Consider the following 23,752-nt stretch of genomic DNA (forward strand, 5'->3'; position numbering starts at 1 on the left):
CGATTCGAAATTAGGTGGAGATGCACTTGTGAGATATGTAAATCGCTATTGGAATGATTTATTTATGAAGTATGTAATGCATGCATCATTGTGATTTGTTTCTTATTAATTAACTTGTGATATTCTTAATTATTAACTTCGATATGCTCGTTTATGGAATACTATAGTTCTGTTATGAGTAAAGGAAACGAATAATTATTCTTTCACGTTGCACACACTTTCCTGAAAAAGAGAGTAGGCACTTTAATTCGTGGAAATTCATTTAATTAGGAAACCTATACTTGCACTCGTTTGAAATAAAAAAAAAAGGAAAAATTATTCGCATTTTTCTCATTTAAATATATGTGTCCATAAATAGAGATATCTCTGATTAGTAGAACATGGTGCAGCAAATTTTTAGAAACCTACAGCGATGATCATAAAATATTAAATTATATTTGAAAATTAAATTAAATTAAATTAGATTGAAAAATCAGATTACAAAGATCATTATCAAACTCGGGAAAACGAATATGTTGCAAGGATAGAATAGTCTACGATATATAATACGATATAGAACTTATTCTTTAATTCTATTTATTCCATTTATTTAATCATTTGTTTAATCCTCTTTATATGGGCATTGAAATTTTGGCCACATTTTTTATACCCGATGAAAGAGATCTATTTCTTTCAATGGCTAGCTCTAAGGACTAAAGTTTAGTACGTAACAGATCTAAATCACACATAGCTTCAAAGTCTTGATGTACTACAGATGCAAGTGTCTCCAAGGACCGAGAGCTAATATTGGAATTTGTAGATTGGAAATTCTACAGGTGCTGGAGGTATTTGGAGTCACCGGAGGTATCAAAGCTACGAGAGGCATTTAGGATGTACGCAAGTTCTATCCGTACCTATGTGAGCCATCCAGAATGTGTTCAGATTCCAGGATTATTAAACCTCTATGAAATATCGAAATATTTCTGCTGTCGTGGAAAGAAAGCTGGTCGCAGCTTTAAACGTTGCAAGATTAATAAGTAGCCAGCATTTTTAGAATCACGAAGGATTTAGGTTTCTGGAAGCATTAGAGTCTCCCAAATTCTCCAAATTCAAAGGTTGTCGAGAAAGGTTTCCAGAGTCTAGCGATGCAAAGGAGCCATAGTCTTCAAGGTTCCGGAGTACCAAGGTATACCAAGAGTGCTCGAGATCCTAGGATCGTTGAAGCATTAATATTGCTAAGATTACGATGTACTTGAGAATTTTGATGCTTGAGAAACAAACGTTAATGCCTTCGTTACTCTCGATTATTGACGATCATGGATATTTCTGACCTCCGAATATTAGAACTTCCGTGATCCACTTGGATCGGATCCTTGGAGAACCTGAAATCTGGGAGTACCTGATACAATCTCGCAATTAGTAGAAGCTGTATTGACCCGTGATGAGAGTAATCTGTGATTCACATACGCCTGTAATATTCTACGAATATATCAAATTATATTATGTCTATTTCATTCCTGAATTTTGGTATTGCTACGATCAAACTTTACTTGAAATTGGGCTAGTGATAAAATGTTACTTTCTGCAAACTCGCGTACATACAACACTACTAGACAAAACCATGGAATTATTTTCTTAATTGTACTTATACTAAATTTCCTGCTAATCTGTATTAATCCAAAATTAATGTTATAGTATAAATTTCAATAGTAACTTTTTTTAGTTTGATAGATTCTCGTCGAACAAGTTGCCTAAGCTGATAAAAAATCTATGCTGTCTTCTTGTTAAATTTTTCAATTTTATACTGTACGTATCCAATGCTTCCAAACTTCTGACTAACAGAGAAATTAAGAAAATGAAAAAGAATCAAAATCTCAATTAAGAAACTTTTCCTTTCTTACTAATTAACGATAATAAAACCACTACTTCCCCAATATTTCTGTAAATAATATCTTTGACATTACACACTAGAATTTGGACCAGTTTTACATACGCAACGTCAAACGAAATACATATGCAAGAAATTAACCAAATGTAATTCCTAAGCACAATGCACACAGCTTTACTTTTGTCTCGCAAGAATCTCACCGCCTTCCTAAACACTCCAGCGTTTCTAGTATGTACAGTTGCGGCGATGCACACAGCTCGGCATTAGAAAAACGATTTCTCATCACGGCTTTGAAATTTTCATGAAGACAGCGTACACAATCGCGCTTAATCGGGGATCGATCTCCGGAGACCCTCGCGCTCGCGCTAGAATCGCGGCCGGTGCAGCGTGTTCCGCGAACGACGGGGCATTTGCACACGACCACGTCGCCCCGTGTCTCGGTCTTCTCTACGTACGTGTTTAGCTTGTGGGAAAAGCAAAACGCGTAATCGCACTCCGTCTCGCTCGTTTAACGAGCGGAAACATTATTAACGCGCGCGTACGTAGCCGACTTTTTTGCCCCGGATGTGTTTGACGCTCGCTCATGCCGCCGCGCCGGTGTCTTCGTCTTCTCTCTTTTCTGGTCTCCTCTTCGTTCTCCCTGGCACCCCTCCTTCTTTTTTCCTTGTTCTTCTTCCTCGTCTTCTCGTCCTCGTCTGAAATCCTTTGTGCACGCGGTCGCCGTAGTTTCTCAGGGACGCGTGGCGTGGGAAGGTTCGCAGGGCCTTAAAGTTCGCCGCGGCTAGCCAAGGTGCACGAGGCAGATTCCGAGCGGAGCCACTCTAACCCAATTCGTGTCGCGCCGAGTCGCGTTCTATACGCGGCGCCGGTGCAAGCGTTGTGCAAGCGCTCACGCAGCCTCAATTAAGTAATTACCGACCGGCAGGCTCGATTAATTCACAACGAATAATTAGTATCGGCCCATCGTCTAAGAGATAATTACGCGATGTCCCGATGATTTTTCAGGCACGGGCACCCGCGGTGTTCTTCGAATGCTTAACCCATTTTTTGACGGGCGTGTTATTGGTTAGTACTACTGGACCAGGAAATGGCCAAGAACGTGTTGAAAATTGAGACACAGTTGGTCGATATGAAAGATCTGCTAATATGGTGACGCATAAAAGTACTTGGTCGCTTGAAAAATACACGGGGAAAACGTAATAAGTCCATTTTTGTTGACTTTATGATTCTGACATCACCTCGCTATGATTAGGTTCATCCATTAAGTTCAAAAGTACAATTCTCCTAAAAGTAAATGACGCATTTATGAAATTTTGTGAACGATATCAATTTTATAACAATCGACGTTTATTTAATTATTCATAATTCTAATTCAAAGAACAGGGTTTGTTCATACTATTTAAATTATAAATATATAATATACAAATTTTGAATAGTTAATCCTCTGTCAGTTTTGCATTTGCGACTACACGATCATTAATGTCGTTCTCTATTTTTCTCTGTTACAGCCGAAAAAATTCGATCGTCCTCAGGACACAGCTGTCTGTGAGGGTGCATACTATCATAGGTGAGTACATCCGAGACTCGATTCGAATCTAGCCACAGGCTCCCACGATCCACTTGGATGGATCATCCGATTCACGACGATTCCCCGACCTCTAACCAGCATCGCTGGGTCAAATCTTGCTCCACTTATTGCGTTTCGGTCCGATGATCGATAAAGAATCGTTAGCCACATAGGAAATATCGTTTTCTCGAATCATTGACACTGATTCATGAATCGTCCATATAATAATGATCAAACGTGAGAGGTTAGATGTACATAGGTATATCGAGGTTCAAGAGATTGGGATTATTAGTTGTAAAAATAATTAAAAATTCTTTTAGGAATATAAAAGTGAAACTGTTTAGGAAATGGAATATTTTTAGTTTTTTTACTATTTGTTTGAATATTCTTTTTAGTTTTATTGAAAATATTAATATCCTCGATAAAATATAGTCTTTATTTATCTTAACTTTTGACAATTTATTAAAAAGTATTAAGTTACGATTTTAATGAAAGTTCATTTAATATAGCTCCAGTCAAATTTTACCATACAAGAACGGTGAAATATTTCGCTGACAAATTTGAAAACAATATATCTTTTATTCAAGTTGTACGTGATTTCAATTTTTTGATCATAAAATTCATATCACGTTACAATAAATAGGTATATTTATGTTAGTCATGTATATTACACAGATGAATATATATCACATTAATACATTACAATAGGTAATTTATAATTATATGGAAACGTTATATGAATCGATAATTTTAACCGTATGATTATCGCTAGGTTTCTGCAAACGATTTTCCTGTCATGTTAATTCCAACTAATTATTGCATAAAGGATATCGTATGAAACAACATCGAATAAGCTTTCGTTCGTTTTTACTCGAGCATTTGCAATCTACTAGACGATAAACATTGTATATGGATTCAGTGACAGTACGAGAAATTCATAAATAGCGGATAATCAAATTACACGTCTGAAATCCGCGTTCGTTAACAACCAATGACACGGATCGTATCATATTGTGTGATTATCGTCCACCAAGGAGACCTGAATCAATTTTCGAAAGAGAACGAGTCACGAACCCTTATAGCCGACTCGAGGAAAGATCTAATGTAACGTTACTGTCCGAGATATGTAATTCTTTTTGATGAAAACGTCGCACAGAGTAATGACCAGTGTATAAAGTGCAGAACAGTGTAGCAGCGACAAAAATCGGCCTAGGGCTTCGCTAGAGAGTACAAGCCATTAATCACCGTGACAGGTGATGGTTAACCACGCAATGTCGAATAAAAACTGTGCCCGCTGACCGCGATGCAGTTTCTTTTTCAACCCGCGACTCATGCAGCGAATGTGACTTCGCAATGGAGAATAATTGTGTAAAGGCAATCGTTGATTATATGAACACTTTTCATTTTGAATACGTGATCATACAGTTGATATTAACATTCTTCTTTCATTGTCGTTGATGGAATAATTCGATGGGAAAATAGAGTGGTAGATACGATATATAGTTAGATATATTACCCGCTGTAATTTATATAATTCGTCATAGCAATTTATTTTTATATAATATGCCGCACGGATTTATTTATGCAAGCATAAACTGTATTAAATAAGCGGAATAAATAATAAAATATAATATTAATCGTTGACTAATGTGCCGAAATTAAATATCGTTAAAAATTGTATGTCGAAGTTTCAATAAGAAATTGAGTATTTCGATCATAATATTTCATCTTTTAATGATTGTTAGATTAAACTGATTGTCGCGGTCTCAACGATCTCATTGCTGTTTCGATAAGTAAAAAGATTTTCATTTTCTACATGTAATTGCCGAGCAGAATTTTGATTTAATCTAAATAGAAGTGAAACTACATTTTCTCGTTGTCAAAAACCAACCTCTTTCATTTCCTAGCAATTCGAAAAAAAGGTAGAGGATAAATAACAAAAAGCAGAGAACCCGTACCTTCCCCATTCACAAGATGACTCGCGAATCCAATTTAACGTTCTTTTCACCATTACAAAGCATTACGTACCAACGACGAATCCTTTTCCCCGATTCAACCAGGAAAAGTATGTCGGAAGGCCGAGTGCTTAACAATACACCCCGTTGAAACGTAATTGGAAAAGCGATTACACGAAGCTAACCTCGTCGAAATTACTAATTCCATTAAGCAATTACAAACATTCTCGAATCGTTTCCGCACATTTTACACGATAATATTTTTGTGGCAACGCATTCGTAATTATTTCGGATTTGTCGCTATCGTTGTCTACGTCATCTTCGTCGTCGGGAGCGTCGTCGTGGAACGACTGAGGAGAGGCGTTCTCGACGCTCGAGGCGGTTGGTCGGCCCCGTTAAATCATAATATTACCGAGGAAAATTGAATCGTGCGGCACGCGACGAGATTTCCCGCTAAAATCACCGTGAAAATGGGTCTTCGCCGGTTCTTCGTGCTGTCGACGAAAACGTAGCCGCGTCGCCTTTTTCTGGCGCACAGAGAAAGAGGGGAAAAAAAGATTGATCGCCGCGAGGCGATCAAGCCAGCACCGGCGAAACATCTTATTTTGTCAATCCCCGGGAAAAGACGGCGGCCGGTCGGTCGAGTTGAAATTCAACGAGGCGGGAGGAAAAAAATGTAATAAATGATCGGTTGTTACGACGGCGCCTGGCGATGCAGAAGCGTGATTCTATGTTACTTTTTGTCCATGTTAAAACATTTTCTCTCCACGAGATTTAAATATTAAATCGCAAATGTAGAGACATTGGATTACTTTTAGATGTTAAACGTAGAAGTTTTTGTACGACATATGATTTTATCTTCAACATTTTTTTTTCTTTTTTTTTTGTTAATATTTTATATAATTCGAGTTTGATTTATGTAAGATCGTCGCGGTATGTTTCTTTTCTCTCCCTCTTCATACATCTTTTCTCATGGAAATTTGAATATTCCATTTCGTATATATTATATTTATATTATTTTTAAATATTGCATGTAGAATCTTTTACACATATAGTATGTATTTTTATTTCCAACTTACCTCTTATTCGATTTCCATTATCTGTGATCATTATCATTTATCTCTGTCTCATTTGTACGTTCTTACAAATTACATAACGCTTTAAACCGAAAATCGAACAGCACGAACTTTCCTTCTATCTACTGTATATACATATATTCATTAATCTGTTTTTACAACACAAAGACGAGTAATTAAAGGAACGGAGGCGAGATGTTTCCCAAACGAGCGTCGTAATCTCGCAATTTGGAGTTCGTAAAATTCGGTTAAGTGAATTCTGGTTTCTTTTGAAACACAACGCTCACAATAGCCGATTCTCCTCATTATTTTTTTAACGAACAGAGAGAGATTTATTTCCCAATATATTCCGTACGAGCTCCTGATCGTCGATAAAAAGTTGTGGCGCGAATTTTATCGCAACGCGTTGTTATTTCAGTCGAGAGCGTGACTACGTTGCCTTTCGTGCTGTAGCATATTGTGCCGATCTATGTATGTGCTTGTACAAGTGTAACCGATCTAACTAAGTGTAATCGTGATTGTCCTCATATTCGAGTGCATTCAATCTTGAGTATGTTGTTGCATCAAGCGCGTGCGTCGTGAAATTTAAGTCTGTCGAATAGGAATTACTTAAACGAACCTTTATACATACGTATCGCGTTTTCCTTTACACCAAAACCGTCATCTTGAATCGTTGCAACTTTTTTACGCGTTAAGAACACTATTTAAATACTGTTAGTAACTGATTATTATTCGATAATATACAATCGACAATGTGTTAAGACTGCTGCGCTCGTTGGTTCATTTCTGATTGACAATTGCGCTCTTCTATGTTGAAATATCTTTTAGGTTTGAAAATGAAATGGAAAACTCTTCATTAATGTATACATATATTTTTTGAAATCATTAAAAGCCTTTGTTGAAACGAGAGTAAGAACGTGACGCAAAAGTTCAAAGAGCGAAGCAGGTTTAAAACAGATCTTTGATGAAATATTTCGAAATTTCTAACAGAATGCATAATAGGAGAATATTCTTTGGTTTTTATTAATTGTAAATTTAAAACATAGAACTATCTCTATATAAATAACGAATCTTGGAAATGCAAATTTGAAAAATAATTCTATAACAAGTACTAGTTGCAATCTTCATGTACGGTGATAAAAATCGTAATTCTACTATCTTGACTTGTTTATAAAGATAAGATAAACGTACAAAGATTAAAAAAAAAAAAACGCTCAAAGCATATGCACGGAAAATTTGTTGTTTTAAATTTACTGTCGATGTAAGCAAGAATGTACACATAAATTCCAGATTTAAACGTTTAAAACTCTAGTTACTAGAATCATTTTTATTTTGAACGAACTTAAACTAAATGATCGAAAAATGTAAAAGTTCGTTTACGATAAAAATATCGAAATAACACGCTAATATATCGTTTGTCAGTCTTTTGTTACAGCGTTACACGCATTGACTCGTGGAGAAGTTGACTCAACGGCAACGTTGCGTTTTTAGTAGAAAAATTCTTTCCTCTGAAACAGACGGTAATTAAACGGACGTTAAAACGTGATAGAGTTTCTTAGCGGGTGCTCGTTCAGCTTGTTATTACGTTTGAAATCGGTCGTCCGGCTACCTCTAATTACATGCGTCCGTCTGAGAGAAGCTAAGGAGGTGACGAGTAATTAAAAGTGATGAAGTTGTTGTCTAGAATGTCGGCGACGAGATGGACGTACGGGTTTTTGCAAATTGAGTCGAAGCATCTGTCGCTGTAATGAAAAGAAACGTGTTGAGTTACGAACAGTTTGATATGTACAATGAAGTAATCTTAGCAAGAATCTAAAGGAAACCTGATGACTTTCTTTCCCGTTGCACTTGTTGCTAGTTAGAATATATATATATATATATATATATATATATATATATATATATATATATATATATATATTGAAAATTCTTTTATAATTTTCAAATGGAATAACTTTATTGTAATAAAATACTTGTTAATTTAAATAATTTTCTTCTGTTGTTTAGGGACTTTAGATTTAGATGTTTGGTATTCTCTCTTATTTATTAAATGTAATAAAATAATTTATCATCATGGAATTCTTGCACGATCAAAGTAACATTACTCGTGAAATTTTACAAATTGCAGATTATAAGGTTACAATAAATGAAATTACGAGTGTATAAATGCCCTCGCCGTAGCAGTGACAATTTAATAAAACAAATAAAGCTTTACACATTAATTTTACAAATTACAAACCATCTAATTGCCCTGTTGTTCCATTTACTATAAAACAGCAAAATTGTGCAATAGAAATTTATAACTTGGATACAATTTATCGATCCTTGAATATTATTGGTCATCGTTTAAGAGAGTTCAGCTTTCCATTGTAATCCAAACAAACAAGGTTGTTGACTTGTTCAGATTCAATATATAGAAATAAACAATTATCCTTTCCCTATAAATTAACAAGAAAAATACACAATATCTTTGGCATTTATTTTTACAATATATATAAATAATCGCTAAACTTTCGAGTAACTGATTGAAATAACTGGCTATCTCAAATAACTCTATCGTTGGTTGATACAATTATTATCTGCGCAAGCAAAAAACCACAGAGTATCGACGACAAAGAATCCTTCAGAATGAAATTGCTCAATCGAACAACTGGAACCGAGTTCCCAATCGTTTTCCACGGTCCGGGAACAAAAAATCGTTCAATTATCGTAGAATTCGATCCTGCACGCGGTCTCGCTAAACCAATTAAGCAACGCTGGGAAATGAGTCTACCATGTCGATCGCAGAAACAGAAAACGCTAACTAACCGCTGCGCGATTCAAGTTTGGCAAATCGAACGACACGAAAACCTCGGACTCGCGTCTGGTCGTCCCGCAGAATTCACCTGCGGGCCGTAGCCGTTCGTTGAACCCTACGAAGTTGGTGGAGGAGAGATGATCGAAGGTCCAGAATAAGCGGCTGAAAAAAAGAGGAGAACGAAAAAAGAAAAGGGCGGAGGAAGGAGGAGCGGAAGCCGACGTGGACTGTGTCGTTTTACATATTTTAACGGTGCTTCGTGTACCTTCGTCTCTCGCGAAACCTGTCGGCCCTTTCGCTTATTCTCGATATTTCGTCGTTTCCTGGCCGCGTCTATATTTCAACGGCACCACGGCCTGTCCACCCTCGATGGGGGGAACGGCTGTCTTTAATACGGATGATTAAAGCAACGTAAATCATCGGAGGCGTGTCTACTGCAATTGTTCGATTTCTTTAATTGCTGATTCGTGACACACGGGATTGAATAATTCCAGTGCCTTCGAGCAAATTGAATCCTTTAATTCGTGAGTTGTGGACTTTCTTCTTCTTCGTATTTAAGATATAGGATGGTGTACTTGCATTCTACCTTGTGGAACTTGTTCAGATTTATCGTATTATACTTGTATTCTTATAATTGAAAGATTTGTAATAATGCAAAGATAGGCTCGATATTTAAATAATATCTGTTAGAAGAGAAAGAAAAGTATTGATGTCGTATTTAAAAGCGTAAAGGTTTATTACTACGAATATTAGTTGTCTATAAATTTCAAGTACGTTTGAACGAGTGATTTGATTTTCATTGATTTTGAATTGATTCTTCTTGGTTTACACAAGTTCCTTTATTTATTTTTATTTAGAAGTTAGTGAGTTTCGCAAGACTAGTCTGAAAGGAAATTGAAATTGAAATTAAATTGAAATTTACAAAATTTATTCCCGAGTACTTTATTTTTTCGTCCTTTCGAAAGATCTTCTTTGATACTTCGCTCCCTTTTTATGGGTCGCAGAAAAAAAGGATATAAAATATATTTGTACGGTTCTACTAATTGAGTACACCATTCATTTTCTCTTTCGCACGTTCCAGATTCAATTTTCTATTATTCCGTTTTTTGTACGTTTCATAATTATAGGACAAATATTTTTTTCCCGCGCAAATTACACAGAAGTTCCTTATAGGCAATAAATTGGACGTACTTTTTTTCTCTCCTTAATTCGTCCGTTGGGCAAAAACAATCGTTTCGCTGGTCATCGATCGACGAGTGGGCAAAATGGCCTCGTGTAATGATTTGCTCGTTTTAATTTTGCCCTGGAGCAACGCCAGTTCCTCTTGTAAAATTTTCGATCCCGTTATTAGTAATTCGCTCGTTAATAATCGAGCTCTCTGCGGTCTCGTCCATTGGACAAGGCCACGGAATTTAGCGTGTTCGCCAAACTCATGATCAAACAATTTTCTTAAATCTAAATACGAACCACTATACGCATCAGAAACCAGATAGAATCATCGATTCCTAATTAATGGACAAACTGGTAGAACACCTTTGATACGAAAGACTAACTAAGATAATAATCGTAAAAGCCGCGAATCTTCCGTTGAAAATGATGGTAGTCGATATGGATTATCATAATTACTAAGGAGAAATTTTGATCCTTTAGAAAGTTAGTACGATATTAGTGCTGTTAGTTGTAAAGAAGCACAGATCCTCCGTTGGAGATTACGTTAATGTAATTTTAATATCGTTATAATCGCATAAATGAATTGTATAAGTGGTGGTTTCGATAGGTTTGCCGTTAATATTAGTAATTATAAAAATTGTAGATCTCCAGTAGAGATTACGGTAATCGCCGGCAATTAATGCAAGAACAGAAGAAGACTTGCTGTAAGAAACGCTTCCAAAGTGAGCTATGTTTCGCACGCATCACGCGACACGTGGAATCGGATTTCGTACACCCTCAGCAATTCTAGTCTGGTCTATTCGACCTTGAAATAGACTTCATCTTTATCGTTTTCTTGGCATTCTCTTTGCATGTTGAAATTCTCGTCAATTACGGAGATACTTTGCGAATTTATTTGTCTTCGCTATTGTAAGGCTCCGCGTCGTTTGGATATGCGATGTTAGCGATTTAATTTATTCATTTTCTTTGCTTTTCCTTCCACGTAGATTTGGATAGTTGATGTCAAAAATATAAATAATTACAACCAATTGAATATCGATCTACATATTCCAGCTATTTTTACACTAGAAGATTTAAAAATATAAAACAATTAATCGATCCTGAAAATTTAATTTTTTTTTCTTACGTTGTCTTCCATTTTACCGAATCATTTTCCATGAAAATTCTTATAGTATACTCTTTTTCGTTTCCCTTTTTATCATAATATCTTCCTGTAACTTAATTCTTTTGCATTTTATCTTTATTAGACAATTTGTTGGGAAATACTTGAAAATTTATTCAGTTTATTCGAAAATATTTAAAATATTCCTATCCTAATTTGAATAATTCTTTTTGCAACTGTCTCTCCTTTGTATTTTAGTCGCTCGTCTTCAAAAATTTATTTGAACATGCTACAATTTTAAAATTAGGGCTATATTCTTGTATCAATACATTCGATTAATTAAAACCTTGTGTGGTATAATTACGGAGTTGGTAACTGGTCGTTTATGTGAGCAACGAGCATGTTCGCCGCTGCTTAAGATCACACCAAGCGTAACATAGTCGACACCTCGCGTTTTGCGCGCCATTTTCTTCCTAGCGCCACTCGCAAAATTCTTCGCCTTAGAGGCAAGTAACAGTTATAGAAGTTCTCCATTTTTTGCGTTTTCGACATACTTTGCCGCCTCCGACAGAAATGGTCCAATTGAAATCGTCGTTCTTTCTTTGAAAATACGAACATGCTTATAGAGAATGGTAGTAAAATCAGTCCAGAATTTGACGATTCCTAGTAAACATTTTTTTCGCCATATTTTCCATGTTGAAAATTTTCCTATTTGAAAGAAATTTGAGAAATTTCGGCATCTTTCTTTCTTTCTATCCGTGTTATACAGATCCTCGTTTCTACAATATAATTGTGAATCGCACATTTTCCACTTGTATAACATGCATCGATACGTACGATACACCTGTCGGATGAAATTGTAATCTCCGACTTTTCTTATTCTTTTGAGTATTAATAGTGATGAATTAAAACACGAGTGACGTTAGCCAAAGTGAATTAGTCATAGCGAGTTAATGAAACTACGCAATAAAAACCGTGATTCGACGTCCTTTCAGCTTCACCTGTAATTATCATCGACTAGCTAATTCAACAATATCAAGGGAAATCAGAAAACTCGCAGAGACCATAACGATTACCCCAAACTCGTATACAAGGACGTTCTCGCTTTCTCGATTTTTAGTGTCGTAACGACGCACTGCACTGGCACACGCTACCTAACGTAGAAACTCAATGGAAAAAGGATCCAGCGGAGTTGCAACGCGGCGTTACGAACCAGTGAGCTTGCTTAACGTCTCGAACAGAGAGGAACCGACGTTCGTAGGATAAAAAGAGACAGGTTTCTGCTTATATGGTCACTGATTACGAAGGGGCCAAGGGCCCGAGGGCCTTGGGACCGCTATTCTTAGAAGATGGGTCCTTCCACCTCTCTTTCTCGAACTCGTTGCTTCCTTATCTTCCTTCTTCTTCGTCCTCTTGCCTTATGCTCCTGTCTACTTTTCTCTCTCGAGCTACTCCCTCGGCACACTGCTCGATTCTGACTCTTTCGTCTCGTACGCGGCCCCTACAGCGATTCCTAATTACTTGTGCTCGCATACGTCCGTCTCTGTTTCACCCTTTACCTCTCCCCTTTAGACCGTAACAGGCCGGCATGCATAATGCATTTAAAGATCGCGTGATAGCAGTCGATTATGCGGTCGCGCGGGTCTCCTTTTCCGCGAAAGGAGTCGCGAATTGGGATCCGTAAACCGTGAGTCGAAGAACACGAGGGCGTGGTCGCGCGAAAGAAAGAAACACAGACGAACAGATAAGACCGTATGAATGAAAACGATATTTTCTTTCTTTCGAGCAAACGAGACCGGTGATACGCTTTGTGTCGCGAGCTGCCGCCGCTGCAAAACTGTGCGGTTGAATTTTTCTCGAATCGCGCGTATTCGGGTATAGCGTGGATTTTAATTCGAGAAAGAACCGAACCGAAGAAATAAAATAAAATTGAACACGTTTAGATAAAGGCAATGTAAAAACGAGAAATGCCAACTGGGTGAAATTCGAGATTAGAATCGGAAAATCTTTTTACCACGGATATTTAAAAAGCTGACCGGTGTGCGCCGACGACACGATGGAAGTTTTGCATTTGCGGTTAAAATACGCGGTTACGTGAGTTCGATGAAATTTCTACACACAAATAGTTAGTTACGTCAATTGGACGAAAGTTTAGTCGGAATTGTTCGGTTAAGTCTGTCGGATGGAAATTCTACTGCTAATGTTATGTCGATTTGACGGGAAGTTCTGCTTGGAAATGTTCGGTTGCGACGTTCGACGAAAGTTCTGCTCACAGATCCTTAGCAGCCGTTTCAATTTGCCAGAAATTCTACTTACATTCCAATGGTTGCGTCGCTTGTCATCAAGTTTTGCTCGCAGATGTTTCGTTACCTTGACTTAAAGAATGTTTCGCTGATAGTTGTTTAATCATATAGTTCGACAAGATCTTACGTTACTCCAATAAATCAATAATAATCGTTTCATTCTCGTAACACGAGTAATATCGTAACTGATCGTTCGGAATCAAATTCTAAAACTCCATAAAAACAAATTCCATAAAACAGAAATACCCGTTTCAAAATATGCAAATCGAGTACATTTGTCAAGAACGTTCGAGATTTTCACGCGTTAATCCGTGACGGCACTTCCTGTTTCGCGATAAACGTTCACGTCCCGTTATTTTGTCAAGCGTTCACAAAAATTCAAAGGAATCTACACGGTCGATAACGCGATGTATATCTAACGCGTAAGCTTCACGGTCGGTTCTATGGTAATTCATGCCGTATCGTTGGAGAGATAGCCAAAGTCGAGGACGAAAACCGATAAATTCTCAGAGTCGAAATCCTTGAACGGAACGACTCGTCCTTGCGAGTTTGCGAAATTACGCAGAGTCGTGGGTATGGAAATTAGCTCAATTGCACGACCGGCTCGGGTTTCATAAAAATCCGGCAAGGTTCGCGGTTTGCGTTTCCCTGTTCCTTTTGCACGCCACTTTCCATTCCACGTCTTTTTCTCCGACGCTTTTTGTCACTTTATGGCGGCTGTCGCATACCATTGACGATTTTATTTAATCGAGAGCGAACGACGTTGAAAGATATTCCTCGCCGGCTCTAGAAGAAATAATCAAATAATCTGTGCGTTAGGAAAAACACTCTACGTGAGAATTTATTTGATGAATTTATGTTAAATTATATTTTCTTAATAATTTGGATCGTTCTTGTCGCTAGATTAATTTTAATCTCACCTAAACAACTAGAAAATATTTGAATCTTAATTAATTTTAGTTTTACACGTTGGTTTCACGTACGAGTGATCGAACTTTGAAACGTATTTTCCAATTGTAATGCAAACCACAGATTTGTTTATTTCGTTCTTTCTTCCTCGGGATCTTTTCTTTTTTAATATGAACGTACTTTTCTTAGCATGAATGTGATATCGAACGTTGAATAAGTCATTGAATCTTAATGACTTTTTCACGCCTGTGGAATTAATCAACGTCTATTTTTTCTCGTTCGAATATGCGAAGTAATTCCGCATTCGTATAATTCTCGCATTAATTTTGCCAAACATTAATCACCTTATGCCATCTGTCGTAATCCTTCTTTGACATAAAATCGTATTAATGACAACTTTTAATATCAATAAAAAGAAACCAATTCATCAAGTCAAAAACAAAATAAGATTTTCAACGTGCACGATAGAATTACAAATTTCTAAACGATTCTTTTTATTAAGCGTTTAAAACCTCATACACAGATTATTTCAACTGTACAAGGATTTTGCAGAAAAATTTGATCCTTGTCAATATTTTTGTTCGTCGCTGTACCGATTTGGATACCAGGCAATCGATTACTAAACCGTATCCTAATCGTAATACTTCTCTCTGTTCTCTCGCACAATTTACCATAACCATAAAATATTCTCCTGCTAATTATAATCGCTATTAAGTAGCTCGTAATCAGCGTTCGTAACTCGTAGCTGCAGTTCACAATAATCGAACAGCAACCAGATTGTAACAAGCTTGCGTCCGGTATAATGGAACGGTCAACGCGTCGCAGATGAAATTATTCGCCCATTGACACCGATACAAGCAATTATCAACATTCGTGCTGTTCGATAGAGCGTGCATCCGAGTATGCACTGCTCGAAACCGTAGAATCAGTGTATCACGAAGCGAGAATGGAGATTGGACGCGTAAAATTGACACGGACAGTTTCCGGTTTTCCTTTCTTTATTCCACGACGTCGTGTATTTCTTCGATTTTTCCCAGAGATAATGTATTTTCCGATTTTTCGCCGTACGAACACCGAGTAACACGATCTCTGTATCCCTCTCTGCCTCTTCCTCTCTCCTTCTCTCTTCACCCTCTCTTTTATGCACGTTTATTCTTACTTCTTTTAACCTGTTTTCCCTCTTGCTCGCACTTCCTCTGGATTTCCAGCAGGCTGGAAAATCTCTCGGCGACCGCCGAGTCCCGTGAAATTGAATTTAGTGCGCCGCTGGTGAAATGGAATTCAATTAGTATTAGTAATACGGTCGAGCCACGATTGAAAAAGGATGATAGAAGCCCGACGAAAGAGCGTGAAACGGCGAGTGGGGGTGTAGCTGGATAATAGAGGCGGAACAGTGAATTCGTCGTGTAAAATTAATCGCGGACTTAATTACCGGTTTTCCTCTAATTAAACCCGATAAATGATTTCAACCGAGGAGAGGAATGGTCCCCATTGAATTATTGTGCGACGATGTGAAATCGTCCGTTGAGATCTTCTTGGGAAAGTTTAAGCCGGCTCCGCGTAAATTATTTATCCGTGTTTTTCCTTTTGTCAGTTTCTCCGCGGGATAAATTTTTCTTCTATTTCGTTCGTAGGTAGTTTTCTTTCGCTTAGATCGGATTAGAGATCGAGTATAGTAGGGGAAAAGGATTTGGCAGAGTGATAATACGAAGGGAAGAAAAGCACGTTCAGAAACCTAGCGAATGATTTAATCGGACGCGAAGAGAAGTTGATAATTAACGGGTCCCTACGGCGCGTCGACAATGCTTAACGTTGGAAACAAAAGCGCCGCCGGTGTACCTAGCTGTTCCTGATCTTCCTACGCTAAACGAACTTCCGGGTGGCTTGTTCGCTTTTGCGCGCGCCTTCAGCGCAAACCGTCGACCACTTTCGAGGCACCGTTAGAGCGTAAGCAGCTGCAGTCAATTTCCTTATCGACCCCGTAGAAGAACAATCACATCATTTTTATAAAAAAAAAAAAGAAAAAATGGGAGGGAAATTTTCATCTTTTATAGAAGTATCGAAAAATAAGCCGAGAAACAGAAAGCTAGCAGTATGGATGTAAATATTAGGTCGTCCGAAAAGTTTCTTTCGTTTTATAAGGAAATAATAGATGCACAACATTTTCCGTTTTATATTATTTTATCGGATTACGTATGATCCATTTTGTTCTATCAAGATGAAGATTACAACGTTCGACAGATTAGATTTCATGTTCGCATAAAGATGCGTTGTTGCAAAAGACGTGTCTGTAAAAGAAAGAGACTTTTCGGACAACCTAACGGTACATATTTTTAGGTTAAGTTCGTGATATTTTCTAGTAGAAAAGTACTTGCTTGAAATCGGGAAAGAACGTGATTCATAGAAAATTAATGTAAATTAAGTATAATATACGACGATCTATTTCTCAAGATATATTAGTATGAATTTGAATGATCCGGTAACGTCTGGTTAATGTATACTTGCTGAAGTATATAATACGGTGTTTCGTTAACATCTCTATTGTTCTCGCTAATAAATGTTCAAAGGAAAGAAGAAGGTGATTCACATATAAATTTGTAAAATGTAACATAAAATACTCGCTCCTTTATATCTCAACTTACTTTTCTTCGACCTGAAACAGTCTACAGAACAATTATTCTCTCATTAACGCTTCTTATATCGATGTTATCTCCTTCTTACGAATTTTGCGTTCTTCAACGTACAATCGTTCTGATAGTACTCGATCGCAACCATGTTAACAAGTGCCTAGTTATTTAAAACGTAACTACCAGTCTCCCACAACATCATCACTACGAAAAGCAAAGTACAATAAGAAAAGAGCGGAATAACCATTTGCGCTAAAAAAGAAGGCCGACTGACCGACTCCCACCCAATACCCATCGTCCAGAGCCGCAACAATGCGGTCCGACCGTACGGTATTATTATAATAAATGGTTGCGTGTTACTTGTCTGTTGCAGAAAAATTGCTGAACAGCGAGGGCCGCGAGCTACGACGAGCTCTCTTCTCCCTCAAGCAGATCTTTCAGGTGAGTTTACAATTCGCGATACCTGCGGGAACGCGGTAGGAAGAAAGACGGGGTAAGAATACGAGAACAGAAAAGAGAGGGCGATAGGAAGGGAATTGCCAACAGATGGGAGACGAGCAGAGATAGAAGAACGAGTGAAACAAGGAGGAAGAGAGATACGAGAAGGAAGAAGATGTAACTAAAGGGAGAAAGAGAGAAACAGGGGCTATTTTTGCACCATCTACTCGCTCCATGAGTAAATATTTGCATGGCGGTTTGAGCGAGTGCATTCTCTCCTTCCTTCTCTGTTTCTTTCTCTCGTTGATTCTTCTACTTTCTCGTTTCCTTTCTATCCTTTCTATCTTGATAACCGTGGCTCCTTGTCTCGCAAATTCGTCGTACCTCGCTGTAGGACATATGCACGGCGAATTTCAATAGACATTTCCACTGTAACTGTAATCTAATTTTGGCATCTGATGTTTCCTCAGGTAACTACGTATAGTTAACAGATATTGGTAGAGACAACAGCTACTAAGGTAGAAGGTGATAAAATAATTTTGCAACACCACGATTTTGTTTTAGCCAAGATACCAGATTTTCATATAAATTTATTTTTTCCTTCGAAATTTATTAGATGTAATAGTAAATACGTTTCCTTATTATGTACTGTTAGTTACTGAGACACGAGACACAATGCGAAATATCGCAGTGCGTAGAAAATATTATTCGTAAATATTAGGAGAAACATAAGGTTTTTGGTTGTAGGGTTAGAAATGTTTGCAACCGATGGAGAATCAGTGAGTCGATTTGTTGTTCTGTGTCGATTCAGTGAAAATTTGGTCGGATACGTTTTAACCGGTGCATTCATCAGGAAAGATGCGATTGGTGGCATTTAATTAGAGGTAACTTCGTGCCGATGATTTATCGAGTTTTAATTTATCATGTATGAAACGGTTCGTAACTGCTACTATGTAAGTTAAATCACCATGAATATGTATGGAAGAACGAAGTGAAAAAATGTAACGAATTTTTTTCTGTTGGACGTTTTTCGAATTTATTATTTATTTTCTAACTAGAGGAATGGAAGGTAAAGAGAAATTATTTTCGCTCGCTAAATATTATACTGTTCTTTATTCAATTATTAATACAATATATAGCATTAATATTACAATATCTTGATTATTTTACTTTATTACGTGCATCTTACAAATATTTGTACCTTCGAATTTTTCATAAATGTATAAACATGTATTAAAATATTTATCGTACCTATTCGAAATCTCCATAATTTGAAAATCTCGAAAACATAAAGAATTCTTCTATACAGAAAATTCTATATTTCTTTCTGTACGATAAATTGTCCAAGTTCATAAAAAAGGAAAAGATTATAATCTCTAAACAAAAAAAATTATTGTTTCTAGGAAAACTATAAATCTAATTACGGGCCACTGATCGTAAGTTTGAAATATATGAGAAAAATTTGGTTCATTAGCGACGTCAACGTTAAATCGATTGTAATAGGAGAATAGCTTGACTATCGTGCTTTATGAAACAAATCGTATCTGCGAATCCGTTCGTTTTTTGAACGTGGACCGTTTCAACTTTCGCGGCGATCCTTTTTCTTCCGCTTCCGGAACAGCAAGGGCAAACTGGACGTTGGTAGAGCGTGTTTATTCGAGTCGGACTTTTCTTAACTTTGTTCGCCGTAATTAAATCTCGCAATTAGCCGAGCGGGAAAGGAATTTTTCTCCGTGACTGCAAGTCAGAAGACCGTTCGTTAAAAGAAATCGCATTATACCGGAAAGTATCATTCCTTCCTCGTAAATGATGGATGAGTTTATCATTAAATTATATTAAAGAATCGTGAAGAATGGAGCGGATATCAAGCACGTGGATAATAGACAAGGTAGATACTATTAGGAGCTATCCTGAGTGTTTTATCGATTACGTGTCTTCGTTTCATTTAGATTCTATTTTCTTTTCACTTGCGTCGCAATTGCAAACATGTACTCTGTAATGTACCTATATTAATGACATTAATTAGTACCAATAACAATATATTTATTGATAGGAATTTTGGTAAAATATTATGACAACGGCAATCGGTATTATTACGTACCTATTAGATTCCAAATTTATTGGTAAAATTATTGAGAAGGATATTATATTAGCGTTGATTGACAAATGTGTTAATAATAGAGAGAAAATTTTGTTATTAGGTGACTGACGACAGCACAATGACCTGTAAGTGAATAACGACAGATTGTTCGATTGCAAATGTATTTTATATTTATCGTGAAACGACTGTCAGAGTGGTAGCTGAAACTAAAGCGAGAATCAATAAAAATTGATTCGTTTTTTTTTTCTATGGGGCTTTCAAATTAAAGCGGCTGAAAAAGGTATTTGCACACCGTTGTATTTATTATAGCATTTACAAATCACAATTCATTGGGAAATAAAGGTACGTACAAATACCTTTCGCGGACATCGTATACGAAATAGTCCTTCACCAAAATGTTCTGTTTCCTCCAACATCTGCAAGTGACAGGAATTTCAAAGCGAATGGTCTCACCGTAAGACCAAACTTAAAACAAATTCCACCCCCAAATCAGATTTCGCGAAACGCGTTCTTCAAAGGGCAACGTTTAATTAGACAATAAGATTATCATATCGTAAAGATAAATTGCTGCAGCCGAAGGCTGACGCACTGGAACGAGAAGGTGCCTAAAAACAATCCTCCGACTCTTCCTCAAAGCGATACCTTATCGTTTCAATTATCGAGCCGGCTAGCTACGAAATTAATTACAATGATCCTTCCTTTACCCAGATAGTCCCTGGTATCCTGCCGTCGAACGAGATCTCCACCTCGACCGACGAACTTTATCCGCTGAAATCGCCACGGCAACGTTCAATTTCGTTTCTTAATCTTGGCTAATCGGCTCAGCGTGTTGCGTTCGATAGACGACGCGAAACTCCACCATCCGGGAAACCGAAGGTCTGAAACGTGGCCACGAACACGATCGGGCTTCGACAAGATCGCGAAACGATCCACCGACAAGCGAAAACGCTCGCACCGATCAGTTTAATCAAACTTTGTAGATTTTCCATTATGTCCGCGACTTGCTCCCTCCAACACCGTAACTAACTCCATTTACCTCGTCTGACCTGCGACTGGCTTAGATGGAAATGCGGATAAATCGCCCAAGCTCCTTCGTAATCGGCTATCGGAAGTTCCAGTCGTTTTATTTCTTATCGTTTTGGTGGATCTTTTGTTCACTTGCATCACCGGATCGCTTAATTGTCAATACAATCGGTTGTGGTTCTGATGATAAAGTGATACGATGGTGGAAACGCGAAATGTAGCAAAGCAAAATTTAGGTAGTTGGAAGGTTGAAATGGCTTATTGTAGAGTGCATATACAGGGTGGCTGGTAACTGGTGGTACAAGCGGAAAGGGGGTGATTCTACGCGAAAAAAGAAGTCGAAAATATAGAATAAAAATTTTTCGTTTGAGGCTTCATTTTCGAGAAAATCGACTTTGAATTCTCGCTCGGTACGCGTGCGGTACGTTATAACGGATCTCACTGTAGATCGTTGTCTCGATGGAAAAATTTAAAAAAAAAAAAGAAAAGAAAATTAAAAAAAAAAATTTTTATTCTATATTTTCGACTTCTTTTTTCGCGTAGAATTACCCCCTTTCCGCTTGTACCACCAGTTACCAACCACCCTGTATACATATAGTATCGTTCACGTTCATTCGTACGATAGGTACAATCTTTGTGCTTTGGCTCGTTTCTACTATAAAAGTTAAATAAGAGTTCCTTATCGTTGTTAACCCATATGATTCTTCATTGGAACAATGAACAATGTTTCGTGAGGTAAAAATTGTAGCTGGTTGAAATTTAAATTATTCGAGCAACGTTATTCGTCTTTAAAAATCGGTCGAATAATTATAAATGATGGTGTATACATGTACATATTCGGTAATTGAACGTGGAATGTTTGAAATTGTAAAGCAGCATTTTTGGAGATTAAAGTTAAAGAGAGTGGAAATATCAGTGTGCATCTTTCCGAAAACAAATTACTCGTACTTATGGTTACTTATCACAAGAAAATGGCATAAATAATCATTAATTTAATATTAGAATTGCAAAATCGATGGAAATGCCTGGCATTGAATTTTTCATTTTTACAACGAGTAAAAACAAGCAAGTGTCTTTGACAATGTTAATGCTTATTTTCATTAAGATGGAAGTATAATTATATGTATTTGTATACCATATTGTTTTAATTCTGTTTAACTACGCATAACATATTTAGGGATACATGTTAATGACCGATAATTCCAATGTTAATGACAAATTTCGTAATATTTGAAGAACTTTACTCTTCTAGCTAATGGAATTGTTTTGAATAAACTCGTTTCTCATTTCAGTTTTTTCTTTCAACGAAGATGTTGTTGAACAGGATTCATTTTACACTTTTCGCGAATAAAGTCATTGAAACTTGTATCGAAAATGTTGGTCGTTAAATACGACGCTATCTGAAGGATTATCCTTATCCACGATGTATCATAAATCAAGCCGTGAAACGTTCGAACATTTCCCAAAAGATGGACCATAAATCCAGAGACGCCGAGCCATCGATTAGGTGCTTCGTTTCAGGTTGAATAAATTAGAGATAAGCGATGATCAGAGGTATAACGGACATCTATTCGGCTGGTCGAATGCTATTTACCATAAACTTTGGTTTTGCAGGAGGACAAGGACCTGGTGCACGAGTTTGTACAAAATGATGGGCTTGCTTGCCTCATCAAGGTTGGCAGCGAGGCCGACCAGAATTATCAAAATTATATACTACGAGGTGAGTATACTGACAATTTGTCGATAGACCTGCAACGTGTTTTTGTGCACAGCGTGGCTTAGGCTTCTAATAGCGTATGAAGGTTCCTCCGTGTATCATCCAGGCTATACTTTTCGCGGGAATTCGAGTCGACTACAACCATAAATATTTACGATGCAAAAAATCGGATTTTTTACAAATTCTTCTAAGCCCGCTGTATCTTACCTTTGATCAGACTGAAGCTTTCTTTTTCTTCTTTTTTTTTCCTCTCTTAAATTAGGGGTACCGAGAAAGTTTTGTGTTCTATTTTTCCGTAATGATTTGCCCCATGAAACAAAGACACGAGTTATTTTAACATTTGAATTATTTGAGATATTTGAAATTGTTAGACATTGTTCACATAGAAGATGAATCAATATGCACATATTTGTATCATCAATGATTTCTTTGTAAGAGGAGCTAATGAACTAAGAGACGAACATTTTGACGATCTAACAATTCATTATAGCAAGCTGAATCTCAGACGCGACCAGGTCTCGACATTTCTCGCTAAACACGAGAACATGGTACGTCTGCGACACATCCGTAAACAGTGATAAGATAATACCTGGGTAATGCAACTAACATTTAACGAGCTAACATCAACGGATTCGCGAAACCGAGCCCCAAGCGAGCGACAACATCGTCTTCTCTCATTTTCCTCTTCTCGCCTTAGAACATTCTGTCGAAAGACGCGCATTTTCGCGTAATACGTGACGTGGTTTGAGGAGGAAGCTGTAGTATTAGCTCGAATTTAGACTCAGAGACAGTTTCCTTGATGTTAAAATTCAATTATTTTTTGCATTTGCATTTGGTAATTACACTTTAACGCATATGTGTACGCGTGAACGATAAAGTTAGTCGTTGGGGACATTAATTACTAACAAAAGCAAAGGAAAGCAGACCCATTTAGTTTTCTAAGAAAATGCGTATTTCATTCTAGAATCAAGTAGAGGTTCAGTTTTCCATTAACGATTAGGGTACATAGTATTAAAAGAGACAAGAGGAGACATTTTCGAATTAACATATGTCCTATAACAAGGATCAATTATAGTGCTTATATTATCCAAAATGTTTCT

At 37.2% G+C, this 23,752-nt stretch overlaps 1 protein-coding gene across 4 annotated transcripts in view; it reads left to right on the forward strand.

The window, feature by feature from the left end:
* Positions 1-23,752, forward strand: part of Fhos (Formin homology 2 domain containing) — a 244,315-nt gene that overhangs the window by 156,053 nt on the left and 64,510 nt on the right. For all 4 annotated transcript variants that reach the window (XM_069128772.1, XM_069128791.1, XM_069128782.1 and 1 more), the window contains 3 exons: positions 3,376-3,434; positions 17,747-17,814; positions 22,550-22,655. In XM_069128772.1, coding sequence (XP_068984873.1) covers positions 3,376-3,434; positions 17,747-17,814; positions 22,550-22,655 — 233 coding nt within the window. The remainder of the gene's footprint in view (positions 1-3,375; positions 3,435-17,746; positions 17,815-22,549; positions 22,656-23,752) is intronic.

Source organism: Bombus flavifrons, chromosome 2, assembly GCF_040668555.2.
Source record: "Bombus flavifrons isolate JBK064 chromosome 2, iyBomFlav1_principal, whole genome shotgun sequence".
Classification (NCBI taxonomy): domain Eukaryota; kingdom Metazoa; phylum Arthropoda; class Insecta; order Hymenoptera; family Apidae; genus Bombus; species Bombus flavifrons.